This window comes from Physeter macrocephalus, chromosome 15 (genome assembly GCF_002837175.3).
Source record: "Physeter macrocephalus isolate SW-GA chromosome 15, ASM283717v5, whole genome shotgun sequence".
Classification (NCBI taxonomy): Eukaryota; Metazoa; Chordata; class Mammalia; order Artiodactyla; family Physeteridae; genus Physeter; species Physeter macrocephalus.
In genome coordinates this window covers 9,367,603-9,391,119 of record NC_041228.1, presented here as the reverse complement: position 1 = coordinate 9,391,119, position 23,517 = coordinate 9,367,603, and the positions used below count along the sequence as shown (strand labels likewise).

General features: G+C 41.9%; 1 protein-coding gene across 1 annotated transcript in view; it reads right to left on the bottom strand.

Annotated features, from left to right (window-relative positions):
- The window catches only part of ADCY8 (adenylate cyclase 8), a 223,685-nt gene that overhangs the window by 177,172 nt on the left and 22,996 nt on the right, over positions 1–23,517 (bottom strand). Inside the window, exon 2 of the mRNA XM_007101973.2 lies at positions 423–572. Coding sequence (XP_007102035.2) covers positions 423–572 — 150 coding nt within the window. The remainder of the gene's footprint in view (positions 1–422; positions 573–23,517) is intronic.

The window sequence follows — 23,517 nt, the reverse complement described above, 5'->3', positions numbered from 1 at the left end:
GTAAAAAATTTATTTGAAATAGCAATTTATAGTTTGAAAAAAGGAGAGTCAAAGATGAGAATGCTAATAATGGTTTTCAGAAACCATGGCCTTGTCCACAAACACGGATATCAGTGAAAAGTGTCAGAAAATCACTGTATGTCTAGAATCATTTTATTTCTTGTGGGGAACAATTAATTGAGTGTGGCGAATAAGAGTAACTCACTTTGACCCGTGAGTCTAACATAACTATTTCCATAAGAGCACATGGAAAAACCCGAACGAACTTTTTGGCCAATCCAATATTTTAGACTCCGGAATCCCATGACAGAAACTCTGAAAGAACGCTTGCAAGTCAGGATGTGTTTGGGGAGAAAAAAGCTCCATGTAATTCAGAGACTGGCTAGGTGACAACCAGGGCATATGGCCCTTCCAGTTGGTACCTGTCTTTGGTTTTCCGTCTCGAGGCGCAGCCTGGCTTCCACACACCTCCGCGTCTCCAGGAAGGCTTGGCGCTGGGCCCGGTCTGACAGGTAACTGATAAAGATTCCAGCCGTGTTCATACACATGAATAACACTGCCTGGGCCACAACCTAAAACAGAAATACAGACATAGCCCGGTCAGGTGGTTAAAACAAGAGCTGTCTGCAGGCAAAGAGAAAAAGTAAATAAATAAAAATTTCCAATGTAAATCTTAAGGTAGTAATCCAAATGTTTAGTAGCAGGTTAGTAGAACCTTCATTCAGGTCTTGGGGTCAACTCATCTCCTCAGACCTCCCTCAACCACTCTATCCAATTTAAAGCTGCTCTCTCCCCACATTGGAATTTGAACTCGGATTGGAAACCTCAAGTAAAATAGAGCAGCTTCTTCTCTCTTCCTCTTCTTAAGGGGTTGGGGAACCAGGTGAGAAGAGAAAGAGATGAATCAAAAACAGGAAAGGTGTTAGTTGAATGGTACTACTGTATATTGACTTTGGTACCCAGTTTTTCTTAAGTAGCGTCTAAGTCCTGATGTTCCTAACTCAAGAGAAGATGTCCTATTTGTCTACTGCTTTCCATCTCCATTGCCGTTACCCATCCATCTCCTAGGTGCCAAAATCTCCTGGCTGGACTCTTAAATTAAATTTTGTACTTTCACATTTGCCCCCTTCCAAACTCCTCTCTAGTGAAGAAAAGCAGGCAGATTCTGGAAGGGAGTCAACACTTGGAAGAAAGAAACAGCATAGTGTGGATTTCTTGATTTTTATGGCTTTAGCTTGTGGGCTGGTAACACTCAGTATAGTGTAGGGGAGAAAAACTCCAATAGAAAACCCAAGTGGCCTGAAGAAACAAAGAACAGAGTTCAAAACAACTATGGCTGCTGAAAAGTGAGAGGAAAAGCCCCCTAAGAAGAGAACCAGTGAGGCGGAACCTTAAATTCCTATACAAACTCTTCCCTGAACCACATATGCACGGGGCAAACAGCAAATGATTGAGTTGATGACAAAAGAATTGAACTGAGGGGCTTCCCTGGTGGCGCAGCGGTTGAGAGTCCGCCTGCCGATGCAGGGGACACGGGTTCGCGCCCCGGTCCGGGAGGATCCCACGTGCCGCGGAGCGGCTGGGCCCGTGAGCCGTGGACGCTGAGCCTGCGCGTCCGGAGCCTGTGCTCCGCAACGGGAGAGGCCACAACAGAGGGAGGCCCGCGTACCGCAAAAAAAAAAAAAAAATCAACAAAGATAGAAACAACTTGAATAGCTCATACAATTAACAACCTTGAAATGGAACATGGTATGCAATTTAATAGTACAAATTCTTTTTTAGGCACATATTGAATATTTGTAAAATATGATTTTATGATAGGACCTGAAGTTAGCCTCAGCAAATTTCAAAGAACTAGCATCATGTAACCACAGTCAATGACTACAATAAAATCAAGTTACAAAGCAATTTAAAAGATAACGAAAAGAATACCATGTGTTTAGAAATTAAAAATACTTCTAAATAACTCATGGATCTAAAAATATATCATAATGGAAAATATGTATAGCTAAAGAATAATGAAAATAGTACTGAAAAATCTTAGTCGTCCTCACCAAGGAATATATATTAATAAATGCTTCATTAGAAAAAGAAGAGTGTATATATATAACTGATTCATTTTGCTGTACACCTGAAACCAACAAAACATTGTAAATCAACTATACTCTAATAAAAATTTTTAAAGAAAGAAAAAGAAAGAAGAAAGGCTGAAAATGAATATGCTAGCCATTCAACTTAAAGGTTTAGCAAAAAACAAAAACAGATAAATCCAAAGTCTGTAAAAGGAAAAAAATAAGAAAGGAGCCGAAATTAATGAAATAAAAACCAAATATAAAATACAGAGGTTCAATAAAGTCAAAAGTCTTTTTTCTGAAACGACTAATAAAACAATAGCACTTCTTACAAGCTTAAAAAAGAAAAAAAGAGAAAAGGTTCAAACAAGCAATATTAAGAATAGAAAATGAGAATTTAAATATATGGCAGAAATTAATAGATAATAAAAATATATTATGAAGTTTAATGCTAATGAAAATCATAAATGGAATTACATATTTCTTAAAATATATCTTTATCAAAAAGGACTCAAGAAGACAGAGAAAAATTAAATAAATGCAGTCATAATTAAATATCTTTCCAGAAGGAAAGCAACAGGCCCAGATGGCTTCATCAAAGCATTCTACAAACACATGTTGAAGAAATAACTTAAATATTTCATAATCTCGTCCAGAGTAGGAAAATAGGGAATATTCTCCAACTCAGGTTATAAGGCTAGCAGCATCCTGCTACCATAACCAATAAAGTTGGTGCATAAAGGTAATTAACAGATAAATCTCACTCACGAACGTGAAAGAAAATTCCTATACATAATATTACTAAATAAAATCCATCAATACATAGAAAAAATAATTCAGTTTGACTACATTAAATTTATCTCCGGAATGTGAGGATAGTTTAACATTATCCGATCGACTAATGCAATTCACCACATTTACAGCTTTAAAAAAAAACATATAATCATCCCACTGAGATGAAACAGCATTGATGAAATTCAATATTCTTTCATTTAAAAAAATGTGGAGATTAGGAGTAAACTTTCTTAATCACTATGCAGAATATCTACAGAAACAAAGACAAAAACACCTAAAATGAACAACTTACTCAATGATAAAAGGTTAAAAACATTTGCTTAAAGGCCAGGATGACAGTTCTCTCCAAATGTTTTCAACATCATTCTCAAATTCCAGCTATCTCAGTAAGACAAAAACAGAAACAAAATAAAGGTGATAAAACTTGGAAAGGAAGAAATACACTTTTATTTTTGCAGATAATTATCTATGTGGAATATCTGAAAGTCTCTACAGAAAAATTACTAGGATTAATAAGAATTTAACAAAGATGTTGGATATAAAGTGAAAATAAAATGCTAATTGCATTTCTAATGCAACCATGACAAAAAGATAGAAAATTAACTTAACAGAGAAAATTATGAAATTGAATTTAAAATAATCAAATAAGACCCAGATGGAGGATTGTACACCATGTTATGCTGTAAGATGAAAGAATTGTACAGTAAAGATTTCAAAACTTGGTAGGTATTTTTACCCCCAGTGGAATTCAAGATGATTCTAAAATGTGTATAGAAGATCAAAGAGTCAAGAATACATAAGATATTCTTATGGGGATATATGTATACGTATAGCTGATTCACTTTATTATACAGCAGAAACTAACACAACAATGTAAAGCAGTTATACTCCAATAAAGATTTTTTTTTTAAAAAAAGAATACATAAGATATTCTTAAAGGAGAACAAAATGGGAGACTTGCAGTACCAGGTAACAGACTTGTGATAACATTGCAGTGGTTAAGACCTCATGGTATTTACATGGGGATACACAAATTGACCGGTGGATGTGAAAAGAGAGCCCAGAAACATAAACACACAAACTTGATAATCGTGCTCTGTAGTTATAAGGAGAAAAGAGGGACTTTTGAACAAAGGGTGTTAGAACCGTTTGTTATTCACTTGGGAAACAAAGTAAAAGTAAATCCCTGCCTAATCCAATACATAGAAATACATTGCAGGTGGATTAAAGTCTTAAATATGAAAGGAACAAATATGAAATTTTAGAAGACAATCTAGGAGAATACTTTTACAACTGTAATAGATTTTTAAAATAAAACGCAAGGAATACAAACCATAAAAATAGATTAATGCATTTGACAAAATTGAAATTAAGCATTTCTATTCATTGAAAGATAACATAAATAAAATGGAAAAAACTATAAGAAGAGATATTTGCAACATTTATAACTAGCAAAAATTAATTTTCAGCTCATATGAAGAACTTGTATAAATCTATAAAACGTAAAAACAATCCGATAGAGGACAGGGCGAAAAATAAGTAGGTATTTCCAAGACAAGAGACTATCAATATGAAAATAAGTGCAACAATCTAGGAACTCTAAGTTAAAATCCACACCCATTCCACATCTACCCGGTCGGCTCCAGAAAGAAAAAAAAAAAAAATAGTAGGGTGTTATCAAATCAGCAAGGATGCTGTTGGCAATGTGAATTGACACTGCTACTTAGACTCTGCACAATGTTTCATTTGTACATTGCTAAACTGCACCTTTCCCCTCCATACCCAGAGCCATCTTTGCAAATACGGCCCAGGAGACATGCCCAAGAATGTTAAGAATAGCATTTTCTACAAGGGCTTGAAACGAAATAATGTGAACGTCCACCAATGGTAGAATGGATATTTTAGGATGTATTAAAATAATTAAATACTACTCAGCGGTGACAATAAATCTGTTATTGTATGAATCAAAATAGATAAGAAGAGAAAACAATATTGAAAAAACTGTGATTCTAATGACAATAAGTTCAAAAGCAAGTAAACTAAAATAATACATTGTTTGTGAATATATGAGATAGCACATGACTCCATTTTTTACCCATCAAATTGTCAAAGATAAACAATTTGATAACACATTACTCTGGCTCGGTTGTGGGGGAAATAGTCACTCTTATACCTATTTGGTGAATCCATGAGTTTGGCAAAATATCTACCAAAATTGACATTCATCAATTCATACTCATCACCTCAGAAACGCCATTCTGGTGTAGCTCCAGGTGCAAAGGTCAAAGGCTATCACAGCATTCTTTGTAAAAGCACACAATTGGAAAGAATCTAAATGGCCATAAATAAAGGATTGGTTAAATGATAAAGCCATACAACTGAATATGTATGTAGATAAAAACATGGAAATTTTCTGTATGCTAACACAGAACATTCCAATATATACTATTAAGTGGGGGAAAAAAATAAAGGACTAATATTTGCTATCTTTTTTCTATGCATAGACTCTTTCCGTAAGGTAGTGGATAATTCTGGGGACAGAAACTGAAGCCTAAATTTATAATCTCTACCGTTTATATTTTTACATGCGAGTGTGGTACCTATTCTAATACATAGATTTTTAAATAAATAGATTGAAAAATGTACTGTTAGAAAAGAGAAAAATGCAAACTCCTCATGACAGTAAAGACTGCTTGACCTTCTTCAAACTCATTTCATACCATTTCTCCTCTTACTCATTTTGTTGCAACCAATCGGGTTTACTTTCTATTTCTCCTCTAAGTTCTTCCTCTCTCTGGTCCATTGCAAAAGCTGTTCCTTCTGCCTGGGACATTCTTCCTCACATTTCTTGCCTTGCTGATTCCTCTTATCCTTCTGTTCTTGGCTTTATTAGTTTCCTCCGAGAGGTACTCCCTGGTCACTATATCAAAGTAGGATTTCCCTGCCATTCTTTATCCTGGCACTCTGTGCACTTATCACAACTTGTAATTATATATTTATTTGCACACTTGGTTGTCTGGTGCCTATCTGTCCCATTGGATTATTGCTTCTAATAATGCAGGGATGACATTTATTTTAGCCATTGATTGACACCTAGTACCTAGCACAGTGGCTAAGTGCTCGGCACAGTGCCTGTAAGTGTTCAGCACCTAATAAGTGCTGGATATTTGCTGAATGAGTAAAGGAATGGGTTAATAGCTTTCCTATGTTTCCATCATTATTTACAAGATATGATGGACTAATGATCTTAAAATAGCAATAATAATGTAAAACACCAAAAATATCCTTGACAACACTAATAAATGTGTGGGAGCTAAAGCATACGACTTTACAAAAGATAAAGGAGGGAAACATTTCTGGTCAAGGGATGCTAGCTATTAACTATGTAAATACTACCCAAATTGCTTTATGACTTTAACATGATTAACAATCAAAATCCCAAGTGAAATTTTCCTTTGGAACTTGGAAGATGACTTAAAAGTGTATCTGAAAGAACACACATGAAATAGAATACTAAAGAAATTTTTACAAAAGCGATTACAGAGGGTCCTTGCACAGCCAGAAGATGATACATACCATCATGTGACAATAATTAAAACTCTGTGGCAATAGTGAAACCTCAACTGAAGAATCAGTGGAATAAAATAGAAAACATAACGAGTTTGTATATGATCCAGACAGCTCAACGATTCAGTGGAAAAAATAATTGTCAGTAACAGGCTGATTTGTCATTTTTTGGAAAAAATGGCTTAGAGTCCCCTCATAGTATATGTCAAAATAAATGCCAATGGAATAAAGACTTAAATGTGGAAAATGAGACTACCAAAAAGGGATAAGAAAATAAAAGGGAATATTGCTCTAATTTAAGCAGAAAAGCTTGAGCTGAGGCTCAAATTAAAGGTAAGTAGTGTTGTTGTTGTTGTTTTTTAAGGTATTTATTTATTTATATTTATTTTTGGCTGCGCTGGGTCTTCGTTGCAGTGCGTGGGCTCTTTGTTGTGGCGCGCGGGCTTCTCTGGTTGTAGTGCAGGGGCTCTAGAGCACACAGGCTCAGTAGTTGCAGTGCGTGGGCTGCTATCTAGTTGGGCTCTCTAGTTGCGGTGCGTGGACTTTAGAGCGCACAGCCTCAGTAGTTGTGGTGCGCAGGCTTAGTTGCTCCGTTGCATGTGGGATCTTCGTCCCTGGACCAGGGATCGAAAGCGCGTTCCCTGCATTGGAAGGCGGATTCTTAACTACTGGACCACCAGGGAAGTCCCAGTAGTGTCTTTTAAAACACTGAAATCAATCTGATACATTGCTGATGTGGAGGGACTTTCCTACGGTATTTCTGGAAAACAAACTGGCAACATGTTGCAAAATTTACTCATTTCTTTTGACCCAGTGACCCAACTTCTAGTTATCTATCTAAAGGAAACAATCAAATACAGGATCAGAAATTTCTGTTAAGGGATGTTCATTGCAGCTTTATTAATGAACGTTTTTAAAAATAAATAGAAACTGCATATTTTTAACAGCAGGGGAAATGGCTGAATAATTGAGGCATGCATATACAAGGGAATATAAAATTGCATTAAAAATATTTAATGACATGAGCAAACCTTTATGATACATTAAGCTGTAATATTTAGAACTGTATTAAAACACTAATCTGTAATTTCAGTGTGATCTTAATGCTTAAAATAAAAGGAAATATATACATATATTTGCATGTATATGTCCATGCATAAGTGTGTGTGTGTATTGAAATAGTAGGAATAGGTTATTCAGACAAACTTACTTGTGAAGATCTAACAAGGCAGAAAACAAAAAAAATAAAAAACCAAAACATAAGGAGTCCAGATCGAGAAGAATTACACCCAAACAGGTGAGCCTAGCATCTGGAGCTCTTTCTTCCTAGGGGCATCTGCAAATTCCAAAGGAGGTGACTGAGAGTCTCAGAGGCAGAGCAGAGTGTTCAAGACCCAGGAACCAGGGGAACAAAAGCTGAGGCGAGGCAAAGTGGAGATGTTGGAGGAGAAGAGAGTCCAAAAACAGCCACTCATGTAGGGACTTGATTCTTTTTTTTTTTTTTTTTTTTCTGTGGTATGCGGGCCTCCCTCTGTTGTGGCCTCTCCCGTGGCGGAGCACAGGCTCCGGACGCGCAGGCCCAGCGGCCATGGCTCACGGGCCCAGCCGCTCCGCGACATGTGGGATCCTCCCAGACCGGGGCGCGAACCCGGTTCCCCTGCATCGGCAGGCGGACGCGCAACCGCTGCGCCACCAGGGAAGCCCGGGACTTGATTCTTAAGTCAGTAATTGACTTCACAGATATCTTTACTGCTGCATTTTAGTATCAAATAAATATCTAAAAATACCTAAATTGTGATTATTGCTTTTTTAAAGTAAATTTTATGAAGGAGATGCTATTCCATTATAGCAGCTGCAGATCAGTGGTTCCATGAAAGGGGTGGAGGGACATTGTTATGACTGCCTCAGATTGGTTCTATTATGTAACCCCTCCAACCTACAACTCTCTCTAGACCCCTGTAAGCCCCACCTGTAAGCCGCCTCTGCCCCAGAGCTGAGATGCTGAATGTGAGACGCTTAAGAAACATTTGTCGATCAATGCTTTATTTTTCTACCCTTACATATCTGTAAACTGACATTAACAAGTCTTCCTAACCCTTCACTACTAAATAATTTATCCGTTCCAAATGATTTATGGAGCAAGTTCTATGTGTCAGGTATGGTTTTATGAACCGGCAACGTGCAAAGCAGATAAAGTTCAGCTCTCATTCTAGTGGTGGGAGACAGGCAATAAACAAATAAATGAAGGAATATTTAATACATGGTGGCGGTGTGTGTGATAAATACTGAGAAGAAAAATATAGTAGCATAAGGAGGATAGAAAGTGATACAGTAAGGATGGGGCTGCTCCTTTATAGGGAGTTCAGAGAAGGACTCTCTGATAAGAAGGTATTTGAGCAAGACCTGAAAAAAGTGAGGGAGTGAGTCATGGGATATCTGGGAAGAGCAGTTCTGGCAGAGAGAACAGAAAGTGCAAAGGCTCTGAGGCAGGAGAAGCAAGAAGCCCACTCAAAGTCCGCTATGGCTGGAGCAGAGAGGGATACAGGAGGATGCAGGCGCTTTTAGGAGATGAGCCCTGACAGGTAACAAGCAGTCAGACTGTGTATGGTGTTGTACATGATAAGAATATTGGCTTTTAAGGCATGGGAGAATCCTGAGTGCTGGGAGGCATGACCCGTCTTCTATGTTTTAAGGGTCAAGCACTGGCTGCTATGAAGAGAACAGACTCTAGGGGGTGCCAGGATGGAGTCAGGGAGAAAAGCTAGGTTTTTAGGAAAATACCGTTGAAAAGAAATTGTGGGCTTGGACCTGGGTGGCAACTGTGCAGCTGGTGAGATCGGGTCAGACCCTGAATATATTTCAAAGGTAGAGACAAGATTCACTGATAAATTTTGTGTAGATGATAAAAGAAAGAGGAGTTGAGTGTGACCTCCAGAAAATTAATCATTCTGACTGCACAGGCCAATCATCTGGGAGAGTTAAAAAGATGCAGATTCCCCCGGGCCCTATTCAGACCTGAATAAAAATATCCAGGGATGAGGCCGCCTGGGAATCTTTATTTTTAGAAAGCTCCCAGAGTCATCTACTGCAGTGGGTCCATGGGCTGCCACAGGGAATCACGCCTTCATGAAAATGGTCTGAGGATCACAGATAACACTACCTTTTGACCTCTTTTTCATGTGTGCATCGGCCGTACTGTAATAGGGAAGAACAAAGCTGACTCCATATCAGGTCTGTTTCCTTTACTTTAACCTTTGTATTCTGTTGCTTTTGTTTGGAGGTAAGAATGTTGTCTATAGCTTGAAATGTGCAGGACAGCCCATTCTCAAGGCTCTGACCTTTAAGAATGTAACACTTTTCCATTCATAGAGAGATAAAAAGTTGCAGAACAGAAAATAACGTTTGTTTGGTTGGAGTTTTATAGGAACATTGTGACCTGACCTAAGTGGACAAAGGATTCCTGCCGCCAAGAAGTCTGCAACAACCAACCTTGCCCCTCCCTACCTTAAAAATGCTTTGCTGAGACCCTTCAGGGAGTTTGGGGTTTTTCTGGGGCGGAAGCCACCCGTCTCCTCGCATGGCCCTGCAGTAAACCTTTCTCTGCTCCAAACTCGGACGTTTCGGTATTGTTCAGCCTCTCTGAGCACCGGCCACAGGAACTTGCATTCGCTAACATTACTAAATTCTGAGCTGGCACAGGGCAGACACCACGTCCATTGTATCTCATCTCTTAGCACAGGGCCCGGCATTGTAATACTCAACAAACACTTGTCAAATCCAATTAACTTGACAGTCACATGAGTGAATTCCAGTGACTCACCTCTTTGGTGTAGTTTTGTGATGACTCAGAAGAGGGAAGTTGTCACTCCGAGTAGGAAGACCTCCACAAAGTCATCTAGGACAGGATGAGTCCCTCCTCACCTCCCCCCATCTCTTCCTCCAAGCCCTGGAGATGGAAGGCTCTCTATGTGGGCCAGGCTGCCCCTTTCTTTCCCGGGACGGTGGCCACAGTGTGGGCACTGCTGTTCAAAGCCAGGGAGTTCAGAGCAGGAAAGGCTCGCACAGTCAGCTCCCCTATTTGACACAGGATTTGCATTTCTGTCATTGCAGCAAGATCCTCTGCTATTCATTGCCAACCGGCCAGACTGGGAGAGAGGACTGGCTCCTGGGGACCTCCCCTCCCCTCTGCACTCAAAGTATATGCCACAGGGATGTGCACATTTACTCTGCAGCTGGCTTTGTACAGGGAACATCTCCACAGTCTGCAGTCCAAGCTGTTGAAGGCCAGAAGAGCCCTGCTTTATTAAGAGCAGGGAAAGACTCTCCTTCCATTTATTTCTGGGTCTCTGGAAGCATCCACTCAAGTGCTATTGTGTGTATGGAAAGACTAGCTCTGGGAAAGTGACTATTGGACCTGTCCCTGAAGATAGTTTTATTTTTTAAATTTAGGAAGAAAATAAAGAAAAGATCTGTTGCAATCCAATAACGATCACTTTGCATTTGGGTATTTTCCAGTATTTTAATGGAAACCAGGAATTTGAAAGGTAATACCGTCAAGCTTAATTTATATAAAATGTTGAAAACTATTTTCTTAAGGATTTGCACCCTGATTTGTCTTTAGGACCCATCATTTTGGAGGATGCTCAAACTGAAATTGGGAGACTAAACAGTAGCAATTATAACTTACTTTTTAAAGCTCATGTTAAGTGCAGGGCATCTTACTAAGTGATTTCCATAGGTGTTCTCATATAATCTCAATGAGGCAGGAAAAATTATCATGGCCATACGAGGAAGCTGAGGTTCAGAGAGGTTAAGTAACTTGTCTAAGGTTAAACAGCCCTCACTGTGGGAGGGCAAGGATTTGAACACAGGAAGTGTGACTTTGCAGGATCCAAGTGGAAGCTGGTCAAGACCTGAAGGAGACCTTTGATGCAGAGGAAATGGAAGCCAGTCAGGAGACAGGGTATACTGAGTAAATAAACACAGGACAATGCATTAGGAAGGTTGAATATTTTGCCAGCATGTAATGGGTATATGAAATATATGAAAGATGTGGGTAAAGCACTCGTATCTCTAGGTGAATGAATCCAGCTGCAGAGGGTCTGGTGTCATCCTCTAGGAGACAGCTAGCATTTATCGGCACTTAATATACGCCAGGACTCATTCTAAGGGCCTGGCATGTGTTAATTCATTTAGTCCTCACAATAACCCAATGAAGTAGGTACTACTAAGATGGGCATTGTCTAGAGGAGGGGGTTGAAGCTCAAAGTTTGACCATTTGCTCAAGAAAACTAATGGAGCGAGTGGTAGAGCTGGGTTTGAAGCCTGGTCATGGGAGCCAGAGCCTGAACTTAGACCTACTGGGCCCTCCAACCTCATCCCTGATGTACCCCGATGTACCCTGATATACCAGTGCGATGAAAGTTCACTCAAGCAGTAAATGTGGATTCAGCACATGCATGACAGACTACAGGATGTGGCCACTGGATGGCTCAGTTCTTGAGCCTGGTAAAGGGAAAGGAGCTTTGGGAGGGCTGTGCACCTCTGTCTATAAATAGTAAAACCAAGACCCTGAGAGTAACTTGCCCAAAGCTAAACAGCCTGGGCTGATTGACACCAGGCTCTTTAACACCAAAGCCCGTGCTCTTGGCAAGCTGCCGTATGTTTTCATAAGGCATTCTTACAATTGCAGAAACGTGCTCATGTGTAGGCCTCGCTGCGTTTGGACTTAGGCCTTAGGGCTGCACATGGAGCAGAGGGAGGGACTGCAGAAAGAGGGCAGCATGAACCCAGGGGAGAATTAGAAAAATTATATAGGGAGGTTGTGATACTCTCCACAACCCCCAGGAGGCGTTCGGGCACTGGGGGGTCCCGACAAAGTGAGTGGGGCAGACACCAACCAAGGGCCTCCACACCTGCTTGGTGCTGGAGCCTCGGTAACCAGAGACCTGGGTCTGCATTCCTTGGGTCCTCCACTTACTAGGCATACAACCTTAAGTAAGTCACTTTTTGCCTTTTTGAACCTCAACTTTCCCATCGGAACAATGGGAATAAAGCTTTGCCTCATAGAAGTACATGTATGTATATCTCTCTCTATATATAGATCTCTGTATTTATATAATGTATATATACAATATATATATGAATGTGCCTAGCAGATAACAGGTAACCAATAAATGTTGGATATATATTTAAATATGAGGCCATCTTTTTTTCCAATATATATATATTTTGGTGTAGTATATATTTTTTTATTTTGGAATAAATGATGCATTACAGATTTTCTTCCTCCAGGTTGAGAAATAACTCAGAGGACCATGAAGCAGTAACACCTTTTGTATTTTATGCAAAGTTACAAAGAATGGTTATGTTCATAGTTTACTCCATAGAGAAGGTAGTAGGGTGATCCTGGCAGAGGATGCTGGCGGGGAGCCGTTAAACCCAATAATGCCATTTATATGCTATGTGAACTCGGCCCAGTTAGTTAATTTTTCTGGCCCTCAAATTTCCTCACCTGTAAAATAGGAATACCTTCCTAAAAATGCTGTTGGGTAATTGACAAAAGTAATTAGCAAAAGGCCTGTAAGACAATCATTGCTCAATATGTATTGACTACGGCCATGGTTATGATTGTTATTACTGCTTTTGTTGTCTTTTATTTATGTCATAAGAGTGACTCTGGAGGGTCTGAGCAGTAAGCAATCTGGTGAGGGTGGTGTTTGAGAAAGATGTCTAGTAATACAGCACGAGGAAGATTTATCACCCCGGTTAAACTCACTCTTCAGGGACTCTGGTAGACTGGGTACCGCCAGCATCCTCTGCCAGGGTCGTGGGCTCTTCCCACAGCTGTCAGCCTGTGACCATGCTTCCTGCTTGCCCTTTATAAATAGTACATACTGAATTAGAAAAGGAAATTATAGATAGTACGTAAGGAAGTTTAAAAAAGTAACAGAGCATTAAAGTAGTAAACTTAAGTGCATATCTAAGGAAAAAAAAATGATGCAGGCATGCTGAACTCAGGGGGCATATGATAACAAGTAAGATTGAATGATGAAAAACCTACATAAAAAACCCTGGGTTCAATGAATAATATCTTGAGAAATGACAAATTAATGAGGGGAAAAGGCAGTCTTTTCAGAAGAAAACAAGAAGAGAGAATTTTGAAAAATAGAATGAAAAGAATAAGAGAACAGGAGTGTAAGATTTTTTTTAAATGGATTGAAAAAAACTCTGACATTAAGAAGAAAGTAAAAATGTTAAAGACTAAACATAGGAAGGACTGGAGGTGAGGAAAAATAAATGATTAAACCCTTTAAAAATAGATGAGGTAAAATGATGAAGTTAAATTTAAAAAAAATATGAGAAGTATAACAGGCGGTGGTAGCTCAAAATTTAAAGATAAACTATGCTAACGCAAAGTGGCTTAAGATATGAACACATTTATAATGTCTATTCCACTGTATTCAGAGAGCAGGACAAAGCAAGGAGCCAATAATTGCTCCAAGACTGTTTTCCAGGCTGAGGTAACTCTACCACTTAGAATCGCCTGCCTCTTTGCAAGGGGATGTGAGGAGAGCTTCTGTTTACACACTGCAGTTGTGTACCGGGCTTTGGCCTTTACATATGCTATTTTATGGCAATCCAATAGCAACCCTTCTTACTGGCTCCATTTCATAGAAAAGAAAAATGAGACTGAGAGAGAGCCTAAGAAATTACCCAAGGCCACAGAGCTAGTCAGTGGTACTAGGATGACCAAGTGTCCCGGTTTGCCTGGAACAGAGAACTTTGTTTCAAAGCCTGGACGGTCCCAGGAAAACCAGGAGGAGTTTTCCTAGCGTGCCCTTTCCAAAGCTTCCGCGCCATCTGTCTGGCAATCATCTACTCGACTCATGGAGCTCAAGTCTCAGCTTGGTCCCCTCCCCATGTAGAAGCAACCCCCCCCTTTTTCTTCCTTCTCTCTTGGGCTGTATCTCCTATAGTCATCTATCATTGCCCTTATATGCTGGTGATCGATCTCATCCACTGTCAGCTCTACATCCCCAGGGCCTTGCATGGCGCCTACACTTACCCCGCTCCTCATTCATCCTCAGGGCCAACAGATATTTACCGAGTGCCTCCAACAGGTCAGGCAGCATGCTAGCCTATGTGGAGGTGGACCAAACAAACACAGGTCCTGCCCTCATCAAACGTACAGACCACTAATACTGCAGGCCTTTGGGATATATCTGTTGAATGAATGAGTGAGCTTGCTGATGGAGAGACGATAGGGATGTGAGCTGTTCAGCTTGCTGCCTTCCCTTAGGGGAGGCCTCAGCTAAAGCAGATTCTCAGGACTGTTTTTTTTTTGGCTGTGCCGTGCGGCTTGTGGGATCTTAGTTCCCCGACCAGGGATTGAAGCTGCGCCCCCAGCAGAACCCGTGCCCCCTGCAGTGGAAGCGCAGAGTCCTAACCACTGGACCGCCTAAAGCAGAGTCTCATGGACACCCAAGGAAAGAAGGAAAGTGTTTGTCCGCGGTTGTTCCCCCTTAAGTATTCTAGGAGGGTTCTGTGGTTTAGGATCTTAGAATTTGGGAGTCAGAATTTAACGCCAGCACTCTACCTACGAAAGCCTCTGAGTCTATTTTGGTATTTAATAGAAATGACTATTGATGGCCTATTATACATGTGGCAGGCACTATACCTGGCTCCAGGGATACAGGACAAAGTCTCTTCCTCCTGAAGCTTATATTCTGGTGAACTATTTCTTCACATGCAAAAGAAAGGAAGGAACCCCTATGACCTAGGGTTATTGCAAGAATAAAATAAAACACACGAAAGTCACTATCGAAGTTATTATAACTTAGCAGTCAACAGGTGATGATCCTTCATGGGTGGTTATAAGGATTAAAGGAGATAACTGCTACCTATAAAGAACTTAGCATTTACCCGATACACAGTAAAACGCCCCAAAATGGCAGCCACTACTGAGGTCTTCACATAGGCTGTCTCCAGAATAAGGCAGTGGGCAGAGACTAAGGAAGAGCCTTTGGGATTTGGTTCTCTCTGTCTTGCTCTTCTAACTATTTCTCCCGTACGTGCTCCCTGGCTTCTTGTCACGTAAGATACTTTGGGGTTATCGGGATCAACTTTGCTGGTTATTCTCTTTTTGCCCCTAAAGAGCTGCCCTTCTGTGCCCCGCTCAGTGCTCTGAAAGCCTGATATCTCTGGAACTGCTTCAGGTCTCCTTGTCCTCAACTTCCATTTGGGTTCTGCCATGGCTAGTCCAAGAAGGAGACAGGAAGATGGGAAGAGAGAGAGATTGGGGCAATCCCTCATCCTGCAGCAGTCTGGGCAATGGCTGTGTTCCTCTATAACATGACAGCTCTTACCAGGTTCTGGTAATACCATCCCTCTCCTTGCTCCATCAGGCCCCTGGGGGTGGAAACAGCTTCCTCTGTGCCTCATCAAGCCTTCTCGTTCCGTCAATCCCGTCCCAAACCTTTGCTTGAGCTCACTTCACTCACCCCTAGGAGAGTTTATCTGTTTCCTGCTGAGACCTGAATGATACATGAACCACCAAGCCTCTTACATCTCCAGGTCATTCCATAATTGGTTCCCATTTCCTACCCCCTCCCCTCTCCCAACACACACACACACACACACACACACACCACAAACCACACACACACACACACCCCTACCTCCCTGGCATCCTTCAAGATGCAGTGGCAGCATCTTCTCTTTGGGACTCTGCCATGAAAGTCCCCTGTCTTTCAGGCAGTCCCTCATTCATGTCGCCTGCCAGCAGACTCTGGCTGTATACTGTCTTGCACATCCTGTCAGTTCCCGGGACTTGTCTCTGTGTTCCTTGAAGGCAGGGGCTACTGTCGCCCATTGCTGTATCCCGTACCTAATACATAGCTGTCATTCAGTAAATGTTTGTTGACAGGACACTCTCTTGAAATCCAGCCAGTCAGTCCTCAGAACCTACGCTTTTGAGCACTGACAACACTGTGCAGTAAAGACAGTGCATCACAGTAGAGTCTAATAGAGGGTAGGGGGTCTGGGAATACTCCCTGGAGGAGGTGACATTTAAGCCAAACCTTGAATAATGACTGGAAGTTAGACAAGGAAAGAATGGGGAAAGGGTTTTGAAGAAGTAGTTATGTGGAAAAGCCTAGTGGTAAGAAAAAGCAGGGAACATTTGGGGAACTGAAAAATGCCCAGAAAAGCTGGAAAGCAGGGTGGTAAGGTTGGAGGGGTGAGACGTGGAAGTAAAAGGGAGAGGACCAAGAGAGTAAGGCATTTACTACATGCTATATGCTTTCCATACTAGCACCACTATCTCATTAAAACCTCATCCCCGGGCTTCCCTGGTGGCGCAGTGGTTGCGCGTCCGCCTGCCGATGCAGGGGAACCGGGTTCGCGCCCCGGTCCGGGAGGATCCCACATGCCGCGGAGCGGCTGGGCCCGTGAGCCATGGCCGCTGAGCCTGCGCGTCCGGAGCCTGTGCTCCGCAACGGGAGAGGCCACAGCAGAGGAAGGCCCGCGTACCGCAAAAAAAAAAAAAAAAAATCTTCATCCCCATCCTGCAAAGTAGGACTTTCATCATTTTATATGAATAAGAAAACAGAATCTTCGCTCCTCTAACTTGCCCCCAGAATTAATATTTGACAGTGGAACTGGGGTTTGCCTGATGCCAAAATCCATTCCATGTCACTGTGTCCAATCCTTACCTGCAGAATATTTGGCCCTCTTTATTTGAGGACTCACAAACACTTCCTTAAACATTCCAGCTAGAGACAGCATCATCAAGGAATTCTTATTAACATCAATATTAATGGATTTTGTGTTAGGAAGAGATGCTTCTTCTAGAGGCTTGACCACATAGGTCAACGCGACTGTTCCTTTGCAAAGAAAACCAAGAGCCAGGTCCAGGTTCAGAGTTTTGTCAAATGTGCCCAGAGTGTTGGAGGAAGCTTCTCTATTTGACCCTGAGTTCGACAGCGTGACAAATTATAGCACAGTGGCATTTTCTCATTTGTGCATTTAGTTTATGTGTATTGCAATTACAAGTTGGGGGTGAGGAAGAGGAAGAAAGAGAAAGACAGAGACAGGGAGAGAGGTGGGGGAAGGGAAGAGAAGGGAAGAGCAATAAAGAAGGGGCAGGAAGGGGAGGCCTCCAGCAGGGAGCCCATCCCCATCGAAGTGGATGCGCCACTAGGTTTAAAGTTACATCTTCGTCACACATCATGATCTCTAAACACAAGCCGAATGCTTCATCTGGAGCTCAACCATTCCGGGGCAAAACTTGGCTGTGTTGGGTTATTGACATACGATACAACCATTTGCTGACTTTTATTTTGGCATTTAAGAGATTTTTTTTACAACCTGACTTTTGACTAAGTTGTTAGCTTTTAAGACCTAACCTCAGTAGAAACTGTGATGCCAAAGGAGTGTAGGTTTCACCCAAGTAGCATAAGTGTTGCATTATGACACGTATAACAGAAAATAAAGAAGTTAACAAAAGAAGTAGACATTGGAAAAGCCACAATCTCGATGGCCACAGCCCCTCGCAGTGTAGGGAGCACTGGCAGGTGAATAATAAATGTTTTTTGAAAGAAAAAAGGAATTTTTTTTTTTTTTTTTTTTTTTTTGTTTGCGGTACGCGGGTCTCTCACTGCTGTGGCCTCTCCCGTCGCGGAGCACAGGCTCCGGACGCGCAGGCTCAGCGGCCATGGCTCACGGGCCCAGCCGCTCCGCGGCATGTGGGATCTTCCCAGACCGGGGCATGAACCCGTGTCCCCTGCATCGGCAGGCAAACTCTCAACCACTGCGCCACCAGGAAAGCCCGAAAAAAGGAATAAATGACCCATCTGCTGCTGGCTGTCAGGAAAGAATCAGGTGTCCTTTCTGAAAAGGCTCTTGATGCAAAAGGCACAGGCATTTGGCAAAACTGTGTCGAAAATGAAGTCTATAAATATTCACAGGCAGGCAAATCAGATATGTTTTGAAGACCAAAGTGGACACTCTGATTCAATTCTCTTCCCTCTCCTTCGAGGGCCTGTCAAGCATTGCATCTAAAGTGCGTTATGGATGTGGCTGGAAGGAGGCAAAGGGCCGGTCGGGGCCTCTGAGACTCATGTGAATTGCTCCCCTGCTGGATGGACCCTCCTGGTCGGGTCACTGGCAGGTCACTGATGAAATTTCCACCTTTGCCACATTCTCCGTTCCTGACACCCAGGGCACGGGAGAGCTGAGAGTCTGCTTTAGCTACCTTTAAGAGTGCTTCTTCTTCCAGGGTTAGCTTCAAAAATTTGAAAATGGAGGTGACGGTATGAGCCTGGGGTAGCTTTGCTCTAGCTCTGGAGATAAATGTGGGGGGGCGGGGAGTCTGGCTTGGGGAGAATACTATAGGTGTCTCCAGTAGTGTCGTGTCAGACCTGGGGAAGTCCTCTGTGGCAGAGGGGGTGTGGGAATGGGCACAAGACTGCAGGATCCAGTGGTTGCATCGCTTGCCCCACTCCTAGAAGCTGAGGCCAGGACAGAATAAGGGAGCACCCTGGTGTCATTTTGAAATCAATACCCTCTAAAGATGGGACACCGCCCTCCAGGATGCAGGGGACACTACAGATCAAAGGTATGATGTTACGCCCTGGTAGGTGGGGTGCATGAGTCTGGGAAACGGGGGGGGGGAAGCAGGAGTGGCCCTACTTACCATCACTCCCAGTGACCCACTTGGGAGCCTGAAACCCTGGATTCTATAGCTGTAGAGTTCCAGCTCTCCACAGGTTGAATACTTCCACCAGGCGACACAGTAACAGCCCCACTGAACTACAAAAATGTGGCATGTTGGGCTTCTTATGCCAAGGGGCCAGAGACAAGAAGAGTCACCATTCAGGCAGGGGTTATACCCTGGCCTAGGAAAGGCATGGTGACCAGAGGCTCAAATGCCTGAGGGGTTAGAATCTGGATCGTGCCATCAGGTAAACCACCAAAACCAGCAGAGATGCTAGCTGGGGGTGAGGGGAATCTAGAACAAAGAGAAAAGGAGGGAGAGACCATGTATATCAGTTGGGCACCCAAGACCAGCTTCAGCAAAGGGGACTGTAGTTGATCTCACTTACTGTCCTCTTCTAAACTCCCCCAAAGAAGAGAGGCTCACCAGGGTCATAGAAAAACAACTCTCAGAACTTGTGTGTAGACGTAGATCCTAGTGGCCCAGGGGTGAACTGTGGTGTACCTTGGGATGAGCCATTAGGTCTCCCCCTTCAGGAATCAGGGATGTCTTCTCCTAGGATTACTGCTGGCAGACAGCCCTTGGCTGTTACCATCCTTTGAGGATCAACTCAGCTGCGAGGGACTCCTCACCCAAGGTCATTCTCCAAGACCAATCAACATGGAGGTATAAATGCTCATAACTCCAGCTCAGAAACGTCATCCCAGCTTCAGAACTCCCCATGGGATTACTGAGGTGGCTGTTGAAACTGCATCTCAGCTCAGTTTGTCCCTTTGTCTATTTTTACTTCCTCCTCTTCCCCACCAAGGGTGCTGATCCTCAAAGCATCCCCTAAGAAACTTCCGACACACTAACTTCCCTCTCAGAGTCTGCTTCTCAGAGGACCCAAACTGTAATAACCAAGACGCATTCACAGCCCTCACTAATGTTGTCAGCCTCCAATGTTTGTTGAATGAATGATCTAATTAATGAATATAATGTGTACCATCCATTAGATGGAGGATGATGATGACAGTCTCTTAGATACTTCACTTCTTTCTTCATTCATTTTATAAATATTTATTGAGCCTCAAAAGAATGACCTAGGCACTGTTTTATTTTATTAAAAATATTTTTTTGGAGTATAGTTGATTCACAATGCTGTGTTAGCCTCAGGTGTACAGCAGAGTGAACCACACATGTACACACACACACATATATCCGTTCTTTTTTCAGATTCTTTCCCCATATAGGCCACCACAGAATATTGAGTAGAGTTCCCTGTGCTATAATAGTAGGTCCTTATTAGTTATCCACTCTATATACAGTAGTGTGCATATGCCAGTCTCAAAATCCCAATCCGTCATTTCCCCCCATGTTTCCCCTCCGGTAACCACAAGCTTGATTTCGAGACCTGTGAGTCTGTTTCTGTCCTATAAACAAGTTCATCTGTATCGTTTTTTAAATTAGATTCCACATATAAGTGACATCACGTGATATCTGTCCCTCTCTATCTGACCCACTTCACCTAGCATGAAAATCTCTAGGTCCATCCATGTTGCTGTAAATGGCGTCATTTCGCTCTTTTCTATGGCTGAGTAACATTCCATCATATATACGTACGACATCTTCTCCATCCATTCCTCCGTTGATGGACATCTAGGTTGCCTCCGTGTCTGTTTTAGATTCCCATGGCAAATAAGACAACCAAGGTCCCTTCCTTGTGGGACATTCTGTGGGGACCTTAACTTAGATCAAGTAGTTCAGGGAAAACCTCCCTGGGGATGGAATATTTAAATGAAACCTGAAGAATGAGGAAGAGTTGGCCAATAAAAGAGGCAGGCAACAATTATTCCAGGCAGAGGAAAAGCAGGGAGGGTGACCCTACAGTATGTGGGGTAGGGGGAGGCAAAGGGGAGAGGGCTTCTTGTTGAAGCTCTAATCTTGTTGCAGCCTGGCGCTCTTGGGTTGAGCCACTTCTAGATCACGGTGAAAACCAGTATAGAGTTCCACAGAAGCTGGTTCTTCTATCCAGTATACCTCTGCCCCGAGACTCCTTCTTCCCTACGATTTGCACAGATCAGAACTACCTTTTCCTCGCCAGCTTCCCCCACCATCTCCTCCTTCTTCTGGCTACACAGCAGATGGCGGTGTCAAGGAGGTGGTGGCAGCAGTTCCTAAGGAAGTTTCTGGTGTGAGCATGAAGGATGTGTTGTGTAATGTGCTGGTTACTATGGAAATTCTTATTGGGTAATTGGGTTTGAAGAAACATTTTGATTCATCATTAGCTACTGAGCTAAAAACAGTACCTCACTAAGAGCCCGTTTTGTCTTAAAATGTAGCTGCTGTTCTGATAAAGTACAGTATGCACCAAAAATTGGCGTATTTTCTCAAGTCATCTAAACCTTGATCTTGACTCCTCCAAAAGAGGTCAAATTATCGTCTGCTTCACTTGACAAAAAAAGTGTGCTTATTGTTACAAAAGAGTATCACATAGACTTGGAGAGATGAAAAAAATAGTTTATTACGTCCAAGTTGAGGAGTCCAATGCATAGAGAAGGTAACTTTACAGGGAATAACTTTATAAAGTTTCTCAACTATACAATTTGTACAGGGTGGGGGGGATAAAGCAGTCTCCCAGCATTTCTTTTCTCAGATGAGTATAGAGAATAGAGCAGTTGAAAAATGGCAATCTATTGAAGGACAAACATGGGTCAACCTCTGAAGTAGGGAATAGACATTGGCTAATCTGTTACCAAGGGTTTAGTTTACCCTTATTTTTCAAGTTTACTTATTTAATGCTTGAATCAAATAAAATGTTCTTCTGACATTTATGTCCACGGTGGTTATGAGTGAGTGCCAAGTGTTTTGGTCTGTAAGGCTCAGTTATATACCTTGTGACACGTTACGTAGTAAAAGTACAATGGAAGCCAGGAACGTCAAATGCCTTCAGCCCATGGTGACTCATACCTAACGCCATCCTGTTCGCAATTACTTTTCATAAATATGCTTATCCTAGGTCTGGCTCTTAATTCTGCCACTGAAAAAAACTAAGCCTATTTTGCCAGCTTTAAAAAGTGGGACAATTAACTTTCCAGGATTGCCTCAAGAGAAAAAGAGCTCATGTATGGACAAGCCCCACCATGGTGTCTGCTACTCTAGCCAAGTAGTGCAAAGATATGCTTCTGTGATTTGAATCCCAGGTCTGCATTTTACCAACTGTGGGGAGATGGGACTTTTACTTAATCTCTCTAAGCTTCCGGCATCCTCATGTGTTAAATGGGGATAATAACTGTACGTACTTCATAGGCTGTCGTGATTGAGAGAGGTGATTATATGGATCCCTTGGCATATGATGACCCGTCACTACATGTCAGTTGTTACTATCAATAGTAATTTCTTTCCTTTTCTCATCTAGACTATGTGCTCCTTTAATGAAGGATTACTGTCGTGCTTAATTCTTTTGGATGCCATAGCTATCAGGACAACATCATTTATTTTGCAAACTGGGGTATTTTTGAGAGTGAAAGGGGGGAGCCACAAATCTGGAGCGTCCTGTGCACACTATGACGTATGGTCATCCTATGTGTGGCACAGGCCAATTATATAAACCTTCGAGCTATATTCCTGGGAAATTGCTTGATAAAGAGTAGTGTCTTCAATTCAGTAAGTGCAGGCACAGCTCTAGGATCTGGGGATACGTCAGTCAACAAAATAGACCAAATCCCTTCCTCAACCTATGGGACACAGACAATAAACAAAGGAATGCAAAATCATAGCATTTCCTGTGCATCGGTGAAAAGCGCTACGGAGAAAAATAAAGATTTCTCTGATTAAGTTGTATTGGAGCAGAACACCCTACCCCCACCCAAAAGGTAAGCAAACCATGCAGATATCCAAAGGAATAATGTGGAGTATATATTCCATTATCAAAAAACATTCATAGCAATTGCCTTGATAAATGCAAAAGGCAAAAAATAGAGGATGACAGACAAGATGTAAGCTAATCCATTTTACAGAGACTTTAAAAACTCATTTCATATATGCCTATTGCCTTCTCTATAATTTTGGTTATTTGATCTTTAAATAATTCATAACATATAGCTTTATCCAGCTGTCACCGTTATAAAAATAATAGTTAAATTTATTAAGGATCTCCGAGGTGCGTGGTGCTTTATAAAAAATATTTTTTCCTTTACCACAATAGGTCAGCATGGGGGTTAAGACACCTACTTTTAGATGAGAGACATGAGGCTCAAAGAGGTGAAAACCCTTGTCCGTGTACATGGCAAGGACTGGGCCTGAAATGCAGATCCAAGTCTGCAGATTTCAAGCGTCCAGCCTCTTTCCTGAAGACTGCTTTTAATCCTAACACCTAGATTAAGA